The 21,744-nt window shown below is 36.4% G+C and overlaps 1 protein-coding gene across 4 annotated transcripts in view; it reads right to left on the bottom strand.

Annotated features, from left to right (window-relative positions):
• Positions 1-21,744, bottom strand: part of mical2a (microtubule associated monooxygenase, calponin and LIM domain containing 2a) — a 93,047-nt gene that overhangs the window by 17,331 nt on the left and 53,972 nt on the right. For 3 of the 4 annotated variants that reach the window (XM_089118184.1, XM_089118170.1, XM_089118216.1), the window contains 10 exons: positions 21,297-21,397; positions 18,202-18,459; positions 17,990-18,105; positions 16,664-16,790; positions 16,417-16,507; positions 14,205-14,352; positions 12,283-12,482; positions 9,862-9,965; positions 8,871-8,939; positions 8,636-8,773 (listed from right to left, as the gene is read on the bottom strand). In XM_089118184.1, the coding sequence (XP_088974310.1) occupies positions 8,636-8,773; positions 8,871-8,939; positions 9,862-9,965; positions 12,283-12,482; positions 14,205-14,352; positions 16,417-16,507; positions 16,664-16,790; positions 17,990-18,105; positions 18,202-18,459; positions 21,297-21,397 (1,352 nt within the window). Of the gene's footprint in view, positions 1-4,080; positions 4,189-5,659; positions 5,849-7,459; positions 7,574-8,635; positions 8,774-8,870; positions 8,940-9,861; positions 9,966-12,282; positions 12,483-14,204; positions 14,353-16,416; positions 16,508-16,663; positions 16,791-17,989; positions 18,106-18,201; positions 18,460-21,296; positions 21,398-21,744 lie in introns of all 4 variants that reach the window. The other variant, XM_089118234.1, reaches the window with a different exon arrangement.

Here is a 21,744-nt window from a genome sequence, read left to right as displayed (position 1 = left end):
CTATACAACCCGATCTCACGGGAATTCGTACGAATTTTACGAGGTGGCTAATTCGTAACAATTCGTACGACCTCACTCGTACGAATTAGTACGATTTTGCTAAATCGTACATATTTTACAAACTAAACAAATTCGCAGTGTTGGGGAAGCTACTCTGAAACTGTAGTTTGACAAGCTACAAGCTACTCGTAAGTTAAAGTAGTTAAACTACAGTCAAGCTACTCTTTTAGAAAAGTAGTTAGCTACACTACAAGTTACTATCAAAAAGTAGCTAGCTACATTGAAACTACTTTTGCTTTTCTGAACAACGTATATTATTAATAACTGAATAAGTGTCTAAGGAAGGACAGAAGGGGACAACAATACTTTTTGAAATCATAATTTTATTGCATTGTTTTAAACAGTAACATTAAACTAAACATTGTTTAAAACAATGCAATAAAATTATGATCTCAAAAAGTATTGTTTTATTACACACAACACCCAAATATCTCAGAATGTTTGTCAAAAGTGCAAAATTGCAACAAATAGCCAACAACATTGCAAGAACAAAATATACATCCAACGTAAATTGCATGTAGAACATTTTCTCATAAAACTTGGACAAATAATGCCATGGGTAATTAACTTTAGTTGTTTCTCCATCCTCCAAATCTGCCGTCACGTCTTGCTCCATCATCATGTGTGTGTCAACACACTTCTGTACGTCAGTGAACCGTTAGCCGCAAGATGCGTGATCAAACAACAGGTGGCGGTAATGGCAAAAGAAATATGAGTTTGCAATCTAACAAGAAGAAGAATATAGCATCTCGCTGATTCGCGCAGGCTCGACAAACACAATGTAGCTCTTGCTCGAGCTACACCGCTACTTGCTGCAAAAAGTAGTTAGCTACTGGAAAAGCTACACTGTTTAAAAAGCAACTGAGCTACAGCCAAGCTACTGAAAAATGTAGTTAAGTTAGTAGCTTCGCTACTTGTAGTTAACTACTCCCCAACACTGCAAATTCGTATGAATGACCTACCCCTGACCCCGCCCCTAAACATAACCGTCATGTGGGTTTAGACAAATCGTACACATTCGTACGAGTGAGGTCGTATGAATTAGTACGAATTAGCCACTTTTGAATTTTGAAGAATTGGTCGTGAGATAGCGTAGGACTATAAGGTTAGGCTGGTTAGCCCTTTGACTCCTGTCTACCTCTGCTTTCAAAGATGCATAGTCTATTTATTTCTCAGGCCTGTGAGGTTAGGCATAACATTACGTCGAGTTTCATTCATGAGACCAAAGTCCAGTTTGCGCGCTGTCGCCTCCGTCATGATCATCTATTGTTCACTATATACTTCTTATTTATTAAAACCAGGCAATTGGTTGATGAAACATTGATTGAAATTAAGATACAATTAGTGAAAAACGAAATTCACTTCGTGGTTTCTTTGTGGTTTCTCTTTAAGATCTCTGTGAAAGTTTTAAAGTTGCTTTCAGAGCGGTCATGTCCGTGAATATAAAACGCATGTGTAGACTGATATTTTTCTAATGTTTGGACCACTGATCTATATATCATTCTATATAGATGACTGGTCTGGACTAGAGCCAGACCGATATATCGGCCGGCCGATATTAGGGATTTTTCAAACTATCGGTATCGGCAGTTATAATGGCCGATAAATGAATATTTAAAAAATAAAATAAAAACGGACGAAACACGCTTCAATCATCTCTCCTTGGCCTGTTATATATGAAAATGTATGTTTTACAATTTGCAGTATGATGTTATCTATTGCTAAATTATGGCTCATCATAGACTAGCTAACCACAAAGCTAGCTAATGCCACTATCATCAGTGGAAGACCGCTAACGTTAACATTAATGAGCTTGGAAACCACAATGAACTTTTTCTGCCTAAATAAAGTAATGATTACTGTATTTATAACTAGCATATCTCTAGTTACAGTCCCTGAATTTAATTTAGACATAGAGAAAAAGTATCAAACGTAACTGATGATTGAAAATGGTTTGATGTAGCTTGATGGAAAGAATTTAAAAAAGGATAAGCAAGCTGACATTGTAATTATAAGGTAGCTTATAAGGCAATGTAGGGACTAATTATTATTTTATTTATCAGAACTTTAATATATTTTTAAGTTCCTCTGTTCTGTTGTGACAATAAAAGAAACAAGTTTATTTTTAAAATGCTTTATCATACTATTTTAGTTAAAACTCATAAATAACTACAAATAACTATGTTAGGGAAATCTGTTAATGTTTTGTTGCGCATTTCTGAAAAAAAAAAAAAAAAAAAAAAAAAAAATCGGCCGATATATCGGAATATCGGATTTAAAAACGCAAAAATATTTGTATCGGTCTTCAAAATCCTTTATCGGTCGGGCTCTAGTCTGGACTAGATTGCTACCATTCTATGTAAACAAATACTTCAACAGGAAGTAGAAAACCATTTAGTCAGTTGAACCCGCTATGAATCATGGGAAATAGAACGGGCACAGAATAAGGTGGATTCCAAAACATTAAATGACTTTTCACAGTGAAGTAACTCACCAATACCAGCAGGTAAACAGGCTCTGCACACTATCGCCCCTTTCACAGAGTGTGCTGTTCTCGGGAAATTGCCTTAAAATTGCTAGAGTGCCTTCAGTGTGAATCAATGCCGGGACCTAGTAACATTGCCGAGATCAGTCCCAGAATGCGTCCTGTGTGAACAAAAGGGATGACGCATGTCCCATCGCACCGGCATTTCTACAACCTGTCCTCTTCATGTAGAAATGACAGAAGCAGAACTGACATCTGACAGGAGTTATCACGTGTCTTTACAATATCTTTACAGGATGTCACAGATTCCAGAAAATCACTGGCAGAGTGAATGAACCAAAAATCAAACGATCCCGGGACAAATTATCCGGCATCTCTATGTGAAAGGGGCTTATGACACTTTTCCTTCATGCTTCAATGTGGTAGAAATGCATGAATTATTATATTTTTCAGCAGATGTTCGAAGACACCATGCAACCCGTGCTTCATTGTGATTAATCACTCCACACATTTTCAATTTAAAGCGCGTTTAGCTATTTTGGGCATGGCCCAGGAGTGTATACTCCGATGGGTTATAGAAATTACAAGGAGAAGCATCAGGCCTACACTTAAATGACAGATCAAGCCCAAAACCCAGAACAAGCGAGTTACATGTGAAGCCAGATCGATGCACGCTTTCACACACACACTGAGAGACATGCTAGCATTATTTCTTGCAGATGCTGCTAAGTTCGATTTTCTATTTACATTTGATATTAAAGGTCAAAATGATCCAAATTTAATCAAAAATTAAAGGTATAAGGTATAATCAAAATTAAAGGTAATAGGTAAGTGTTGTTTTCTACTAAAATTGATTCAAATTATATTTAAAACAGGAAAAAACATCTGTCAGTGGGGTCACTTTATTTAAGTGCCGCTATTATGCTTTTTCAAATAAAAAAGTCGAAAGTGTCCGATAAATAAAGTTAGGAAATATAGTAAATGCACAGGGAATGAGAATGTCTGAATCATCGGTGGACACCTGTCCTGGACTGATCGTTTCTCCTGATGTGAGGAGTAAAAAGGCAAAAAAAATCTTCTCTTCCAGTCCGAGAGATCGATTTACATGCTTACAGGAGCCCTGAGCGGCCCAGACCCCTTTATAGAACCAAGAGAGTCAAGCGAAAGTCAGCAAGGCCCTCTTGGTTCCTTATAAAAGCTCATAAAAGAATAGAGAGAAAACATTTATTCCAACAATTCCTTCAAATCCCACCTAATATGTTTTCACTGGCATCGATGCTTTGAGAGTTATGATGTCCACTGGCATTCAATGACTTTATTAACTCGTTTGAATGTGTCCTCAACCGACCCACATCTGCTCTGCTAGAGAGATTATTAACCAATTACGGCGGAGCGGGTGTGCAGGGAATTCATTACTCAGAAAGTGATGATATCTGCAAAGACTGCAGGTGCATGAAATGATGCTCAGTCAGTCAGTGATCAGAGGCCAGAGCCGCAGGGCATGCAACAGCAGCTGAGTGAGGAAATATAGTCACCTGATGCGGAGAGGAGGCCTCGCCTGAGAACAGAGCGCTCAAATGCACAGCCTTCTCCTTTATGCTTTTTTTATGAAACTCCCTGGCCTTTTGAGTCTGGGCTTTCCTCTGAGTGAGGCCGGCAGAAAGAAAACAGCAAGAAAGGACAGGGCGAGATTAAAGATTGAGCCGGCGGTGAACAGGAAAATCAGTTGTTAGATTGCTGTCCTTTTTTTGCTTATAATTAGGGCTATCAATAGAATTGCGATTAAAATTGGGTTTTATAATGCCGTTAACCTGATTAATCTGTTTGAGATTTTTATTCAAACATACATATTTGTTCATACATTAAAGCGATAGTTCACTTTGAAATTAATTTTTGGTATTTTTTTAGCTTACCTCAAGGGCATCCAAGATGTAGGTGTCTTTGTTTCCGCAGTAGTTTCAATTTTGATATTTTTAGGTCAAACCGTTCATGTCTGTCAGTCATATAATGGAGGTCTATGGTCACCACCTCAAAGAGCATGCACAGAGAAGTACAAATTAAACATGATTTAATGACTCGTAAATGTAAGTACACATTGATGGCCTAAGACACGAAACGAGCGGTTTGTGTGAGAAAACGAACAGTATTTATATCGTTTTTACCTCTTGTAACCACAGCCACAAAGAGCCCGCGGCGTCAGATCACTTGGACGTAGCTGTGGTTATAAGAGGTAAAAACGATATAAACACTGTTCGTTTTCTCACACAAACGCTCGTTTCGTGTCTTAGGCCATCAATGTGTACTTACATTTACGAGTCAGTAAATCATGTTTAATTTGGACTTCTCTGTGCATGCTCTTTGAGGTGGTGACCATAGACCTCCATTATATGACAGACATGAACGGTTTGACCTAAAAATATCAAAATTGAAACTACTGTGGAAACAAAGACACCTACATCTTGGATGCCCTTGAGGTAAGATCAAACATAGCAAAAATTAATTTCAAAGTGAACTATCGCTTTAATATAGGTTGGAAAATGACTATTCCGTTAGAAAAGAGCTAATAGTTAATAGTAACATTTAACACTTTTTCAATTATAGCCTTGTGATCATATTCATGATGACACAGCAAGGTGCTTATTAAAATAGAATTTAATTTCTATTTTTTCTTTTATATATTTTTTTTTTCTTTGTATAAGAAAAGTTCAATAAAAACATAGTTCAAAAATTGTATAAATGTCCTTTTTTCAATAATAATTCTTGACTGTAAAAACATCATGGTAATAGGGTTGATATTTTAAGATCTGACAAACACAATTTTGTGTTTAAAATAAATAATGTCATTATGAACTGTATGTTATTTTAATAAGAGATGATAAGATCAAAATCTGTGGAAACAACTTTGTTAATTAAAATTAGCTTTTATGTCCATGCTAATGAGGGACAAACATGGCACCCATTTTGGAGAATAACCCAACTGCATTACATTAATGCACAGATTAGATATAATATCTGAGCATGTTTAATTTATATAAAAAGTCGGCACTTAAACTACAGGAGCCCTGCTTATACTAATACACATATTAGATCAGAGAGAAGATGTTGGTGGGTCACCTGGCTAATCTCATCCTCCACCCTCTGGAGGCGCTGGAGCATTGCTGTCATGGCCAGCACTGCCGAGTGACCCGTGTTCTCTGCCTCTGAGTGTGTGTGAGTGTGTGTGTGAGTCGGGTGAAGCGGTTTCCTCTGTGGATTCAGAGGACTGGAATGAAGCGAGGGGAAGAGAGGAGCCGAGGGTGGAAACTGTGAACACACGGCACATGTGGGCAGCGCTGGATATAGACTGATGTACTGATAATACACAAACTTTTAGGGGAAATTAGTTTTAAAGAGGACCTATTCTGCTTTTTTACATGTTCAACTTCCTTTAGTGAGTAATGTTTCTGTTTGAACATGAAAAAATGTCAGCAAAGTTGCAAAGCGAAAAGTCAAAGGGAGTCATTCTCTATATTGGTGTCATTGTTTCTGAACTCCCAGAAACGCCTCCATTGTAGTCTTGAGTTTTCTTCGGGGAACGAACACATCACAATATTCCTCATTTTAAATAATTCCATACGCCAAAATTAAAGGGGCGTGGCCTGGTTGATTGTGTGCTAGTGTGTTGTTGCCATGTTTTGGTAAGGGGAGTGACATTTCCCAAACATGCTTGAAGCAGTTGACCAATTGACCCTTCACAGGGAGCTTGATTGACAGGTGATCTGACCAATCATACTTCGTCATCCGCCATTTTGTCCGACAAAGCAGTCAGTAAAAAAATTTGTTTAAATTTCCTTAAAAATAAGACCAAATTTGGAAGGTGAGACTTTGTTTAATATCAAAAGTAACGAAAAGTAACCTGGTCTGTTCTGTCTGTCAGCGTGTTGTCAGTCCAATGAGAACATGGTGTGTGTGTGTGTGTGTGTGTGTGTGAGAGAGAGCAGCGCAGCTTGTCGGACATAGCGACAGTAACTAAGGGGGGCTTCAAATAGACAGGAACTAAACAGGGGTGTGTTTCCCGTACAAATATGTCGCTCGCTGCTTCACTACAATAGTACGATGCATCGTTGGAGAAATCAACTAGCTAGTCACGACTGTTTCCAGAAACCCAATGTCGCAAAGTATCGTTCAACCACGTTGGTTTCGCACGCGGTGGAGTAATAACTGCTTTTAATGAAACTGTTTGAGAACCAATTAACGCTAGATTTGTTTTATATAATTTACAAACATGTCATCTGAGGACTATTTCTAATTGTTCTTATTGTTTTGCTTTATTACCAGACTCAAAATTTGGCTCGTTCTTACATAGTAGAGCACGTTCGCACATGCGCACTCTTCAAACACGTTACTTTTAATGTTTTGACAAACTAAATTACATTTGTATGTATTCTAAATAAAAGGCACCGGTTGTACTGAATGTCAGCTTGCTTATTTTGCTCAATATAAGGATTTATTATCCCCAAATGTCATGCAATATAGAAACTATTCCTCTAACAGGTCGAGAGCTGTCGTTCAAACCACACAACTTTGCGATGCTGTTTGCGAATGTTCGTTGGAACGATGGTTTCAGGAAACACCGACTCGTTGAACTATGCTGATAACGACAGAACTTGTGAACACATTTGGCTAACGATGCTTTCGGGAAGCGTTACTGACAGACTGGGAAGAGAGGGGCTGCAACAATGGACAATATGGGAAAAATTATGTTTTTTAAACATTCAAGCATGAACGCCTATTTCAGTAGACCTCAAAAAACCCAAAGACTTTGTAAAAGAGCATAAAAGGTCCTCTTTAAAAGGTATAAAAGGACAAATATACTGTATATACAAGTTACTGAATGATACTTTTTTGGGGGGTGTAGACTAACTTTGGTTCTACCTGTTTTTTAGGGGGTGGGGGTGGAGGAACTTTCTTCCTGATAATGTTAAAGAGGGGGCTATCAGTCATATCAAGCGATGGAGGTCTTGGAGGCCTCTCGCCATCACAGTCAGACTGAGATCATTTTACCAGGAGCAGTTTCAGAGAAAGGAAGCCAGGGTCAGAAGCACAGGAAGAAGAAAAGAGAAAGAAGAGATTAACTCGACTCCAGAGCCAAAGTTTGAGATCATTGTTTAAAAGAGTAGTTAACCCCAACATCTTTTATGCCGTTTAAAAAAACTAGGGTTGCACAATATTGGATTTTTTTCCCCTGTGATTAATATGAAAACAACTTCACCGGATGACTTTAACTATTAACTTGCGCTAAATATCATTTCAATGTTTGTGAAAAAGAGCAAAGATTTTAGAGCAAATAAAATTTCAATAAACTGTGAGGCTGTAGACATGTTGGAATATATAGAAATCATTATGCTTTTAATATTTTAAAGAAGTAGTTCACTTTTAAAAAAACCTTTTGCTGATAATTTACTCACCCCCATGTCATCCAAGATGTCCACGTCTTTCTTTCTTCAGTCGAAAGGAAATTAAGGTTTTTCATGAAAACATTCATCAATAAGGGTCTTATAAGCACACAAAATGAAAGTTTTATAAGCCCACAAAATGAACAAATCTTTTTTCGAGTCATTTTGTTCGTTGAATGAACCAAATGACTCGAAAAAAGATTCGTTCATTTAGAACGAGTTTGAATAGGAGAGTCACGAACGCTCATCACAGAACAGAGCAAGGCGAGCATTTGTGCTTATAAAACTTAAACTTTTTTATTTATTTTTGAAATGGCCGATCGTTTAAGACCCTTATCCATCGTCTGGTGTCGTTTAAAGCCCTTTAAAGCTGCACTGAAACTCTCATTTGGACCTTGAACCGTTTGGTTCCCATTGAAGTCCATTATATGGAGAAAATCCTGGAATGTTTTCATCAAAAACCTTAATTTCTTTTCGACTGAAGAAAGAAAGACGTGGACATCTTGGATGACATGGGGGCGAGTAAATTATGGATGATAATACAGTTTGCATTTTGCAACAATATAAGCAATCATGCATCAGAGATTTGCTCTATTGTATATGCCGCTTTATGTGAGTGTAATGTAATGCAATGCGTATCTTCAGCGGTCTTTACCTGTCTGCGAATAGAACAGCTTGCTGTGCTGTCCTCAAATTTTGCTAGAAGTTGAGTGGCCATAAACTTGACCTTGTTTTCCTTCAGTTCCCGTCCCTCACTGGATACAGAAGAACTCTGATTGAAGGATTTGGCTGTCTGGAAGAGAAATTGACCAATCAGAAATTAGTTACAGTTTCCCATGCCCGTAACCTTAGTTTAACATTACTATAAACTATCATACTGTCATACTGACCTCTTCTAAGTAACTGATTTTCCTTCTTCTCTTGTATATTGCATCATCGTCTTCAGACTTTTGTTCATTCTGAGAAGCACAGGAACAGTATATTATACTTTCAAGCCTGTTAGGATTGTGATTATTCACATTTCATATCACATTTTTTATGCCTGATTAATTATAATTATAAATATATATATATATATATATATATATATATATGTACGTACGTTTTGAAACAATAAGTTACATTTATAATTCAAACTTGTGGACTTTTTTTTTTGCCAAATGGAATTAATTTATAAAACTTAAAAATTATATTATATATTATTAATTATATTATAATTATAATTATTATAATTATATTATATTATAATTAATTATTATATTATATTATATTATTATTAATTATTATATTATATTATAATTAATTATTACATTATATTATAATTATATTATATTATATTATATATTATTTAATATGTATTATTATATATTATATATTTGGTAACACTTTACTTGAAGGGGTGTGCATAAGACTGACATGACACCTTCATAATCATCACACATGTCATGAATATGAAGGAGGATTTAAGCATGTATCTGTCATTAAGTGTCATTCGCTCAGTTATGACATTTTTAATGCAAATATGACATTGAGATGTCTTTGTTATGACACCTTGACATAAACCAATACATCATAACCTGTCAGTGTCTTTGTCATGACAACTTGACATTACTAAGACAACACAAGCTGTCATTAAGCAGATTAATTATCAAACTTAAGAAACCACTTAGCTTTATGTTGTCATAAACATGCATAAAACCATATGTCATGATGTCATGATTATAAAGGTGTCACGTCAGTCTTATGCACTCCGCTTCAAGTAAAGTGTTACCAAATTTGTTAATTTCTGCAAATTTTAAACTTGATGGCATGAACAAAATAAAGTCCACCAAACACAAACCGTAAAAGCGCGTGTAATAGATCAAACCCATTGTACACTACCTTGGGTATGCGTTTACGAGGCTGATGTAAACTCAGGGACCTGTAAACGGGTCTGGAAGCTGTAGGACATGTTTCCTTATTTGCATCACCATCTCGCTTTGAATCTACAATAAACCACATGATAGAAATTTGCATGACATTTAACAATAAACAACTACAAGCATTGCAACCAAACTCGCATCTCTTTGTAAAATAAAAGCCTCATATTGAATGAGCCATCTGAATCAAACATGCTTCTGCCGTATCGCAGGCATGACATTTAACTTTATATAATGTGTCATATTTCTGGCCTCCTCCAGTGCGGTGATGTGCAGATCTGTAGGGTGGAAACCTGCTCTCAGACAGACATGCATTCCTGGCATGACTGTGTGACTGAAGGAATTGTGTAACTCAAATGCACTAGTGCGAAAGGCCAGATACAATTCTCTTCTTTAGGGACTTTCCATGAAAGCACTGTATGAACACACCTTATGCAAACTCAAACTAGATGGAAGACGCGCTCAAAGTGGGTAAAGGGTTTTGGACCGGGGTAAAGGTTGTTTTACAATGTTTGAAGTGGAATACACACCTACTGTATAGGCTACAACACAGTATACATGACATATACTAGTATGCTAGATTGTTGTTATTAATGCCCACTATTAACTAGTTGCTTATTAGCATGCATATTACTAGGATATTGACTGTTTATTAGTACTTATAAGCACATATTAATGCTTTATTCTGTATGACCATATTCTACATGGTCAACTACCAGCAACTACCTTATTAATTATTAATAAGCAGTAATTAAGAATTTATTGAGGCAAAGTCATAGTTAATAGTGAGTGAATGGGGGAAATTGGACCCTAAACTAAAATGTGACCTATGCCTTTTCTTGTAAGCTTTTTGCTTTATCTGTGCATTTTTCTTTTTTGTATAGTAAGATGTAGCTGTAGCTTGCCTTTTTTCCAAATAATTTTGTTAGAGAAATACCTCAAACAAGCAATAATGATAATAATGAGAAATCACCATATTAGAATGATTTCTGAAGGATAATGCGACGATGAAGACTGGGGTAATGATGCAGAAAATTATGTTTTGAACACAGGAATAAATTACTAGTGGTAGACCGATATATCGCCATGGCCAATATATCGGCCGATATTTGGCATTTATTAAAATGCCGATATTTGGCATTTTTTATAATATCGGCATCGGCTGATATTTGGCATTTTTAAAAATATCGCTATCGGCCAATATTTGGCATTTTATAAAATATCGGCATCGGACGATATTTGGCATTTTTAAAATATCGGCATCGGACAATATTTGGCATTTTTTTAATATCGGCATCGGACGATATCTGGCATTTTTAAAATATCGGCATCGGACGATATTTGGCATTTTTAAAATATCGGCATCGGACGATATTTGGCATTTTTAAAATATCGGCATCGGACGATATTTGGCATTTTTAAATTATTGGCATCGGCCAATATTTGGCATTTTATAAAATATCGGCATTGGACGATATTTGACATTTTTTAAAATATCGGCATCGGCCAATATTTGGCATTTTATAAAATATCGGCATTGGACGATATTTGACATTTTTTAAAATATCGGCATCGGCCAATATTTGGCATTTTTTAAAATACCGGCATCGGACGATATTTGGCATTTTTAAAATATCGGCATCGGACGATATTTGCCATTTTTAAAATATCGGCATCGGACGATATTTGCCATTTTTAAAATATCGGCATCGGACGATATTTGCCATTTTTAAAATATCGGCATCGGCCAATATTTGGCATTTTTTAAAATATCGGCATCGGGCGATATTTGGTATTTTTTAAATAAACCGTTCTTGTCTGTCAGTCATATAATGGAGGTCTATGGTCACCACCTCAAAGAGCATGCACAGAGAAGTCTAAATTAAACATGATTTAATGACTCGTAAATGTAAGTACACATTGATGGCCTAAGACACGAAATGAGCGTTTGTGTGAGAAAACGAACAGTATTTATATCATTTTTACCTCTTGAAACCACAGCCACAAAGCGCCCGCGCCCTCAGATTACTTGGACGTGGCTGTGATTACAAGTGGTAAAAACGATATAAATACTGTTCGTTTTCTCACACAAACCGCTCGTTTCGTGTCTTAGGCCATCAATGTGTACTTACATTCACGAGTCATTAAATCATATTTAATTTGGACTTCTTTGTGCATGCTCTTAAAGGTGGTGACCATAGACCTGCATTATACGATTTGACCTAAAAATATCAAAATTGAAACTACTGCGGAAACAAAGACTGGAAATATGGAAATATATCAAAAATGTATTTCAATCGCTTTAATGGTAGTATGCAAGTATGCTATTCCAAACAAAGTCAGTGATGCTTAATGAACTGTAACGAAAGAGTTCACGACATACCTGAAGGAGGTAGAGGCGTTCCCCGGAAAAGCTCATAGAATTTGGAGAGGTATGTGCTCATGCTGGTCTTGTCCGGCTCCGGTCCTGACGCCAGCTCTTTCCCCGTGATGAACGGCTTGATACCAAACTCCTTCTCGGACACATCAAATGCCAGCTGAAGGTTTTTGGCACAGTCTTGCTCATTCAGAGAGTCGTAATCGCTACAGGAAACAATACGATAACAACAGAGAGCATGGGACCTGAATTAAACAAGCTGACCTCTTGACATGTGTGCTATGAAAGGACAATCGCAAGTTATGAAACTTCTCTGGTTTCCTTCAGCTGCTTGAAAAGACTTGAAAAATGGCTCCTGATAAAGTGTGTGAAATGTTGCACATGGTTCAAACTCTTTCTCAGCCAAGAACGCTCAAGTTTAAGTCACAGTTCTGAATAAGTAAGAAGATGTAAGTGGTTTCTCAAGAGGTCAAAGTGCATTTCACATGTCCGGCTCATGTTTAGACTTACACAGTAACTAACTGTGCAGAGGAAAACGCTAATAAACACACGAGAATTGACTGGATCTGTTGCCAACACACTCAGGAAACAGACCAAATATTTATGAAATGAACTTATGACGTAATTCTGTGTTACACATCAGATGCACATTATCAGCGTCATGTAATCTACTGTTTTAGAAGGGACTGCCATTTTCATTCTTTATAATAGGCAATATTAACATATTTTAGTTATGTATTTTTTTTAGATATGGTAATATTATATATATAATATACCATGGTAATACTATGGGTTTTCTTAGACTTGGTACCATGTTAAAGGAGTAGTTCACTTTTAAAAAACGTGTGCTGATAATTTACTCACCCCCATGTCATCCAAGATGTCCATGTCTTTCTTTCTTCAGTCGAAAAGAAATTAAGGTTTTTGATGAAAACATTCCAGGATTTTTCTCCATATAATGGACTTCAATGGGAACCAAACGGTTCAAGGTCCAAATGACACTTTCAGTGTAAACTGCAAACTGTTCAAAGTGCTTTAAACGATTTCACACGATGAATAAGGGTCTTATCAAGCGAAACGATCGCTCATTTAAAAAAACAACAACAACAAAGTTTAAGTTTTATAAGCACAAATGCTCTGTTCTGTGATGCGCATTCGTGACTCTCCTATTCAAACTCGTTCATCAAAATGAACGAATCTTTTTTCGTGTCATTTGGTTCATTCAACGAACGAAATAAACGAGTTGACTCGGGAAAAGATTTGTTCATTTTGATGAACGAGTTCGAACAGGAGAGTCACGAACGCTCATCACAGAAAAGAGCAAGGCGAGCATTTGAGCTTATAAAACTTGAACTTAAAATTTGTTGTTGTTTTTTTTTAAATTAGCGATCGTTTCGCTTGATAACACCCTTATTCATTGTGTGAAATCGTTTAAAGTTCTTTGAACAGTTTGCACTGAAAGTGTAATTTGGACCTTGAACCGTTTGGTTCCCATTGAAGTCCATTATATGGAGAAAAATCCTGGAATGTTTTCATCAAAAACCTTAATTTCTTTTCGACTGAAGAAAGAAAGACGTGGACATCTTGGATGACATGGGGGTGAGTAAATTATCAGCAAAAGTTTTTTTTTAAAGTGAACTACTCCTTTAATGCCATGTACCATATTTATTTATGCATGACACCATGTGTTGTACAGTATACAGTATATGTATTTTCGTTAACACTTTGCATGTAGTTACTATAGTAATTATGCATAATTACATGCACCTAACCCTATAGTAAGTACATGTTAATTATTATTACTTAGTACTTAAATGTATAATAACACTGTGACAAGGACACCTTAAAATAAACTGTGATTCTAGCGATCAGGATATTAGATACAGATTTTTAATTGTAAAAGACGATGACGATGTAAAGAATCTCACATGATTTGCGGTCTGAAGTGATGAATGAGAGCACAGAGAGCCAGGCCACTGCTCCAACAGGAAGTGAGGTCAGTCACATTCACACCCCTGTAGCCCTGCGTCTGCTTCTGACACCACGTCAGTAACCGACTCGGCCTGATCTCAGACTCTGTTAAACACACAAACACAAGCAGAGGGAAATGTTATTTTGAAACTGATCAACACCAACAAATAACCAAGGGTTGATCTGGACTGAAAGTCGAGGTGAACTTGACTCATTAATCCTCTTACGCAACACACTAATGATTAATGTTTCACAGAAGTGTGTCACCCTGACAGCTAACAACTGTTTTTAGGAGCAGTAAAGCCATGTGTCAGCAAATGTTGACATGATTTATTGTGAAGCATGAACTGAGACTAAAGAAATGTGATATTGCTGTTTTTGCCTCTTGTTCCATTTCCTCTTAAGAGACAAATTTAGCCAAGAAAAGAGGAAGTTGTGTATAAAACTCCATGCACAGTGCATTTTTTAATTGATGTACTGAACCACTTAAATGTTTGGAATAATTCACTTTTTTATGCTTTTGAAAGAAGTCTCTTCTGCTTACCATTTCAAAGGGCTTTAAACGACACCAGACGATGAATAAGGGTCTTATCAAGGACCCTTCGAGTCATGACTTGAAAAAAGATTCGTTCATTTTGATGAACAGGAGAGTCACGAACGCTCATCATAGAACAGAGCAAGACGAGCATTTGTGCTTATAAAACTTAAAGTTTTTTATTTATTTTTTAAATGAGCGATCGTTTCGCTAGATAAGACCCTTATTCATCGTCTGGAATCGTTTAAAGCCCTTTGAAGCTGCACTGAAACTCTCATTTTGACCTTGAACCGTTTGGTCCCCATTGAAGTCCATTATAAGGAGAAAAATCAAAAACCTTATTTTTTTTTCAACTGAAGAAAGAAAGATGTGGACATCTTGGATGACATGGGGGTGAGTAAATTATCAGGAAAAGTTTTTTTTTTTTTAAAGTGAACTACTCCTTTAAGGCTGCATTTATTTGATCAAAGATAAAATAAAAACAGTAATATGGTGAAATATTATTACGATTTAAAATAACAGTTTTATGTTTAATATATTTTAAACTGTAATTTATTTCTGTGATGGCTAATCTGTATTTTCAGCATCATTACTCCAGTCTTCAGTGTCACATGATCCTTCAGAAATCATTCTAATGTGCTGATTTGCTGCTCAAGAAACATTTCTGATTATTATCAATGTTGAAAACAGCTTTTGCTGTTTAAAGGAATAGTTCACCCAAAAATGTAAATTATCCTATAATTTTCTCACTCTCAAGCCATTTTAGGTGAATATGACTTTCTTATTCCAGCCAAACACAATCTGATATATATATATATATATATTCCCATATACAGTATATATATATATATATATATATATATATATATATGAGATTTTGAAAACCAAAAAAAAAAGTAATCCATACGGCCATAAAGTGGATTAATAAATGCCTTCCGTAGAGAAGTGATGGGTTTTTGTAAGAAAAATATCCATATTAAAACTTTATAAACTATAATAACTGGCTTCCGGTAGAGTAGAGTTGAAGGGTGAACTCTGACCTGACGAATTAAAGTAGCCTACGTATGAAGTAGTAATAATGCATTCAATTAATAAAAATGATGAATGAATTAAAGGAACAGCATGGACATTCTTCAAAATGTCTAGTTTTAAGTTTCACAGAAAATTTCACAAATTTGAAACAACATTGAGGTAAATAATGAATTTCCATTTTTTTTTTTTAGCGTTCCTGACGGCAGGAACTTGTTTAGGGTGATACTCTTCTCACTTGGGCTCTGCTTTGGCTCTGCTGATAATAACAAATTTCAGTCTGGATCGAATTCCTTCAGCAGAAATAAATTCTGCTTTCCCTGAACCTGCCACATGTTGGGAGGAGTGCAGTCGCTCTGCTGTTTTGAGATCGTTCCTAAAACAGGAGCTGGCTGTTACTGTATCTGCTGGATACAGGAATGCAGTAAACACGTCTGAGCTGCTCGCCTATTCTCAGTGTCCGTGATTATCATATGCAAGTCTCACCCCTCATATACAGCACTAGCCTGGCGGAAACTCTTGGGGAACTGGACGCTCCACTCAAAAGTAAAAGAGCAGAGGATAATTATAGACATGTGTTAGACTGATTAGAAGGATCTTCTGACCTCGCCTGGCCAAGTTGACAGGACGGCGTATCGTGGCGGCCCGTTCCAGAGAGCATGACTTCATCTCTCCACAGATATAGTTGTTGCGGACCTGCAAAGGAGAAAAATAAACAGAGATCATTTCAATGAGAGTAAATGATTCACATTAGATGAGCCATGTTAAACAAAACATGGTAAAATCGCTATAACACAGCGTCAATGAGGTTATTGCTTTCAAAAAACAGTGAAAATAGAAATGCTATCTCACCTGGTGTGGCCTCACACAGCTTGAATTAAGGTTTGGATAGCGTGTTGCTGGATCTATGGTGTACAAATCAAAGTTTTTGCCAATGTTTTCAGGCTTTGTCTGAGGTAGCAATCGGTACAGACTCTCCCTAGAAAAACAACGAAGCAACTACTATTAATGGTTTTATAAGTGCCTATTAATTTAATCTTGCTGATAATTTACTCACCCCCCATGTCTTCCAAGATGTCCATGTCTTTCTTTCTTCAGTCGAAAAGAAATTAAGGTTTTTGATGAAAACATTCCAGGATTTTTCTCCATATAATGGACTTCAATGGGAACCAAACGGTTCAAGGTCAAAATGAGAGTTTCAGTGCAACTTCAAAGGGCTTTAAACGACACCAGATGATGAATAAGGGTCTTAACTTTTTTCGAGTCATTTGGTTCATTCAACGAACGAAATGACTCGAAAAAAAGATTCGTTCATTTTGATGAACGAGTTCGAACAGGAGAGTCAACGAACGCTCATCACAGAACAGAGCAAGGCGACCATTTGTGCTTATAAAACTTTTTTTTTTTTTTAAATGAGTGATCGTTTCGCTAGATAAGACCCTTATTCATCGCCTGGTGTCGTTTAAAGCCCTTTGAAGCTGCACTGAAACTCTCATTTGGACCTTGAACCGTTTGGTTCCCACACTCTTAGAAAAAAAGGTACAAAAGCTGTCACTGGGGCTGTACCTTTTCAAAATGCACACTTTTGTACCCAAAGGCTGCATATTGGTGCCTTAGTGGTACATTTTAGCACCTAAAATGGACATATTAGCACCTGAAATGTACATATTAACACCTAAAATGTTCATATTACCACCTAAAATGGACATATTAACACCTAAAATGTTCATATTAGCTCCTAAAATGTACATTTTAGCAGCTAAAATGGACATATTAGCTCCTGAAATGTACATATTAGGACCTAAAATGGACATTTTAGCTCCTGAAATATACATATTAACACTTAAAATGTACAGATATTAGCACATAAAATGTAAATATTAACCCCTAAAATGTACTTATTAGCAGCTAAAATGTACATATTAACCCCTAAAATGCACACATTAGCACCTGAAATGTACATATTTGCACCTAAAATGGACAAAAGTTTACCTTTTGAAAAGGTACAGCCCCAGTGACAGCTTTTGTACCTTTTTTTCTGAGAGTGCAAGTCCATTATATGGAGAAAATCCTGGAATGTTATTAATTTCTTTTCGACTGAAGAAAGAAAGACATGGACATCTAGGATGACATGGGGGTGAGTAAATTATCAGCAAAAGTTTTATGACCTTCACTGACCTCTCTGCCAGCACCTCGAGTGGATTTCTACCCTGCGCCCAACTTTTTACCATCCAAGCCGTGTCAAAGGCTGCCAGGAACCCGCGGGCACAGCCTGTCCCCATAGGCCAGAAGGGCTACAATTACACAACCACAAACACATCAGAATCTAACATAATAATCATACACATCAAGCACAAAAATGATGATGCACAGTAGTGTAATCTCCTCACCTCGAGAAGGCTGTCTCCCACCAGTGCCACCAGTACACTATGACCAAACCTCTCCCTGACCAGAGCAGCGTTTTCTGAGGCGTACATGCTGGTGAAGTCGAACATGGCCACATCAGGCTGCCCGCAGTGGTTGATGGCGTAGTCCAGCGTGGGCAGCTGGTAGTGTGTGGCGTAGTCGGCTGCCTCTCGAGCGTACGCCAGCAAAGCCTCTTGATTCACATTCTCGCTGTTCAGCAACGCCTCAGTGTCAATGTAATCCTGGCGAATACACAAAATGAGGTTACTATACCAAACACAATGTGTAATAGCTCAATAGTGCTATAAAGGCAACATGAAACGACATTCTGACGCGTGCAATAGTGAAATACAGTATTCTGAGAAAAACATCATTATGAAATATGAATTAAATCCTGAAAAGTGATTGTTTCATGCAACAATATAAAACAATAGAGACTGAAAGAGTTTACAGTTCTGAAGCACACGTGTAACATGACAGGCCTTTTTTTTTCATGGATCTATTTTTCAAAATAAATTAAAATGTATGCAAGATTTAAGCCCCTCGATACAAGGATTACATTTGTGCGTCATAATCTACTTATTATGTATTTTTTTAAAGAAAAATTAAGCATTGAAGCAGTTTTGTAAAAATAATTTTGAGTCTTGTCGTGTGACCAACATGCATTTACATTTATTTTCAAAGTCAGTAGGTCTTACAATATTAGATAAAGGTTCAGGTTGGAAAATTACTCATTTCAGTTCAGGCTGTAAATTTGATAAATTTAATTGTAAAATTGAGGTACAAAACCCTCAAAAAGTATAGATGTGTTGATGTATTATATATATATAGATATATAGTACATCTATGCTATCTAACCGCATCTAAATGCAGTTGATGCCAAACTAAACAACTAAATCCAATCAAATTAACAAACATTGAACCACTCAAACAAAAGAATTAGTAAAAAAAATGTAAAGAAAAAATATTATATTCTCTTATAATATTATTATATAAAATATTCTCCCATTTTTGACAGAGTACAGGCAACATTATCTGGCAACGTGTTTTAACAATGTTGCTGACGTAAACATTACGAACAAGATTCGGAGAATGAATTTCATCTACAAATAAATTACAGGAAGATGGACAAACATTTAAATCTATTCCCGCTGTGGTGTTTCTTGTTTGTCATCCCTAGTTTGAAAAATATGCAAAAATTTAAACTTTTATCGGGTCTGTCTCGAAATAGAGTTTTTCTATTTTAAAAATGAATCCATGCACACTGTAAAAATGAATATGCTTTATCTAATCAAAAAAAAATGTGGCAACAGATAACAAGCAATATTATTAATTAAATTTAACAAATTAGAATTCAGTAATAATTAATCAAATTAATTCCTTAAAAGAAAGTTAACCATTTAAAATGAGTAAAATTTACAACAACAACCCAAAAAACATAAATTGAAGTCACCATTATGGAGATCGCTGTTTGTTTTAAAATGACGGTTTTCTCCTTCTGTGATTCTGCTTGTTAACGTCAGGTGTCTTCAATGTTGGCAATATAAAATAAAGAGTTTTTAATTAATCTTTGACATCTGTTAGTGAGATATTTTTGTTAAATGTTTTGGTGTAATGTTTTGCTTGTAATCTGTTGCCACAAGTCTATTGATTAGATGAAGCATATTCATTTTTACAGTGCATGTTGGGTTGGGGTAAGAAGCGATTGGGGTCGATTCGGGTCGAGTCCACAATTCAGGACCAGAGACACACTCAGTTCTAGCACTGTTGACTCAGTGTATTCATAAATCAGATCAGCACGGACTGTGCCAACACTTTGTGACTGTGCTTCTTTCCCAGATAAATATGTGTTATGTTTCCATTCAAAGTGTGCTAGTTTAACTTTGAACATCGAATAAAACATTTGCAAATAAAAAACTGTTTCCATCCCATGTGTTCAAGAGAACAAAATCGTCACTTCGAGGGAAACTAGCGGCAAAATATATGTTGCTGCAATTGGGGAACAAACTGTGGCTCTTTTATTCATACATCATAAACAACTTTACTTGAGCAACCGATGAGACGTATTATCTTATCGTATTACATAGAGTTCAGAGGAACAATTCTGTGTGGTCATTATACCCAACAATTTTGATGACAGACATTGGCTCAGGCCTTTCAGAAAGACCAAACCAATATTTGTGATGATGGTCCACCAGTTAGTCCAGTTATCCAATCACATCCTCTGCTGAGGCTATATACTATATAAAGTACTTTTACTATATAAAAGTAGTTCACTTTTATATAAACTTTTGCTGATAATTTACTCACCCCCATGTCATCCAAGATATCCATGTCTTTCTTTCTTCAGTCGAAAAGAAATTAAGGTTTTAATGAAAACATTCCAGGATTTTTCTCCATATAATGCACTTCAAGGGTTCATTCAATGAACGAAATTACTTGAAAAAAGATTCGTTCATTTTGATTCAACTTCATGAGTCAATTTGTTCGTTTCGTACGTTGAATGAACCAAATGACTCGGAAAAAGATTCGTTCATTTTGATGAACGAGTTCGAACAGGAGAGTCACAAACGTGCGTCTCAGAACAGAGCAAAGCGAGCATTTGAGCTTATAAAATTTAAACTTTGATATTTATTCATTAAATGAGCGATCGTTTCGCTTGATAAGACCCTTATTCATCGTCTGGAATCATTTAAAGCCCTTTGAACAGTTCGCAGTTTGCACTGAAACTGTCTTTTGGACCTTGAACCGTTTGGTTCCCATTGAAGTCCATTATATGGAGAAAAATCCTGGAATGTTTTCATCAAAAACCTTAATTTCAGAAAGACGTGGACATCTTGGATGACATGGGGGTGAGTAAATTATAAGCAAAAGTTTTTTTTAAAGTGAACTACTCCTTTAAGGAATTTATTCAGTAAATGTGTCTCCATATTCCTATGGGATTAATATGATCCGCCTCAATTAGACTCATATGTTTTTAATGCACATTTATTGTGTTTCTATCCAGCGTTTTTAATGCGATATCCCAATATTTGCATAACAAAAGGTGGATGGAAACATAGCTATTGATGAAACTCACATGAACGATGACCCCCTTGTCCAGCAGGCTCTGCTTCTTAGCCGTCATGACAAAGTAGTGTGTGTTGTCTTTGTAGTAAACGATGTTCTCAAGATCAATCCCTGCGAAAGAGACAAAATCGTGGTCTTACTGAACATGAATCTGTGTCATAGACTTTTGCCTGTAATATGACAGTGCTTTGAGGTCAATGTGAGTTTAAGACAGGATTTTAAAGGAATTCAGTTTCAAAGGGGTGCGAGTCACGACAGGTACACAAAGCATCCGTATGTTTTTGGAGGGAGGAAGCCCATAATCTCCTGGAAGATAAACATTTACGTGACAAATCAGAGCAAGAGGATGATAACTGATATATGGGCGCTCCTCACAGCAGATAACACTGACACGCTAACGGAAAACATTGCGGGAAATACCAGGATGAGGTGAAAGTTCATTGGGAGATATGTCTTTA

The sequence above is a fragment of the Pimephales promelas genome, chromosome 1 (assembly GCF_988280905.1).
Source record: "Pimephales promelas chromosome 1, fPimPro1.hap1.1, whole genome shotgun sequence".
NCBI classification, from domain to species: Eukaryota; Metazoa; Chordata; class Actinopteri; order Cypriniformes; family Leuciscidae; genus Pimephales; species Pimephales promelas.
This window is presented reverse-complemented; position numbering and strand designations above follow the sequence as displayed.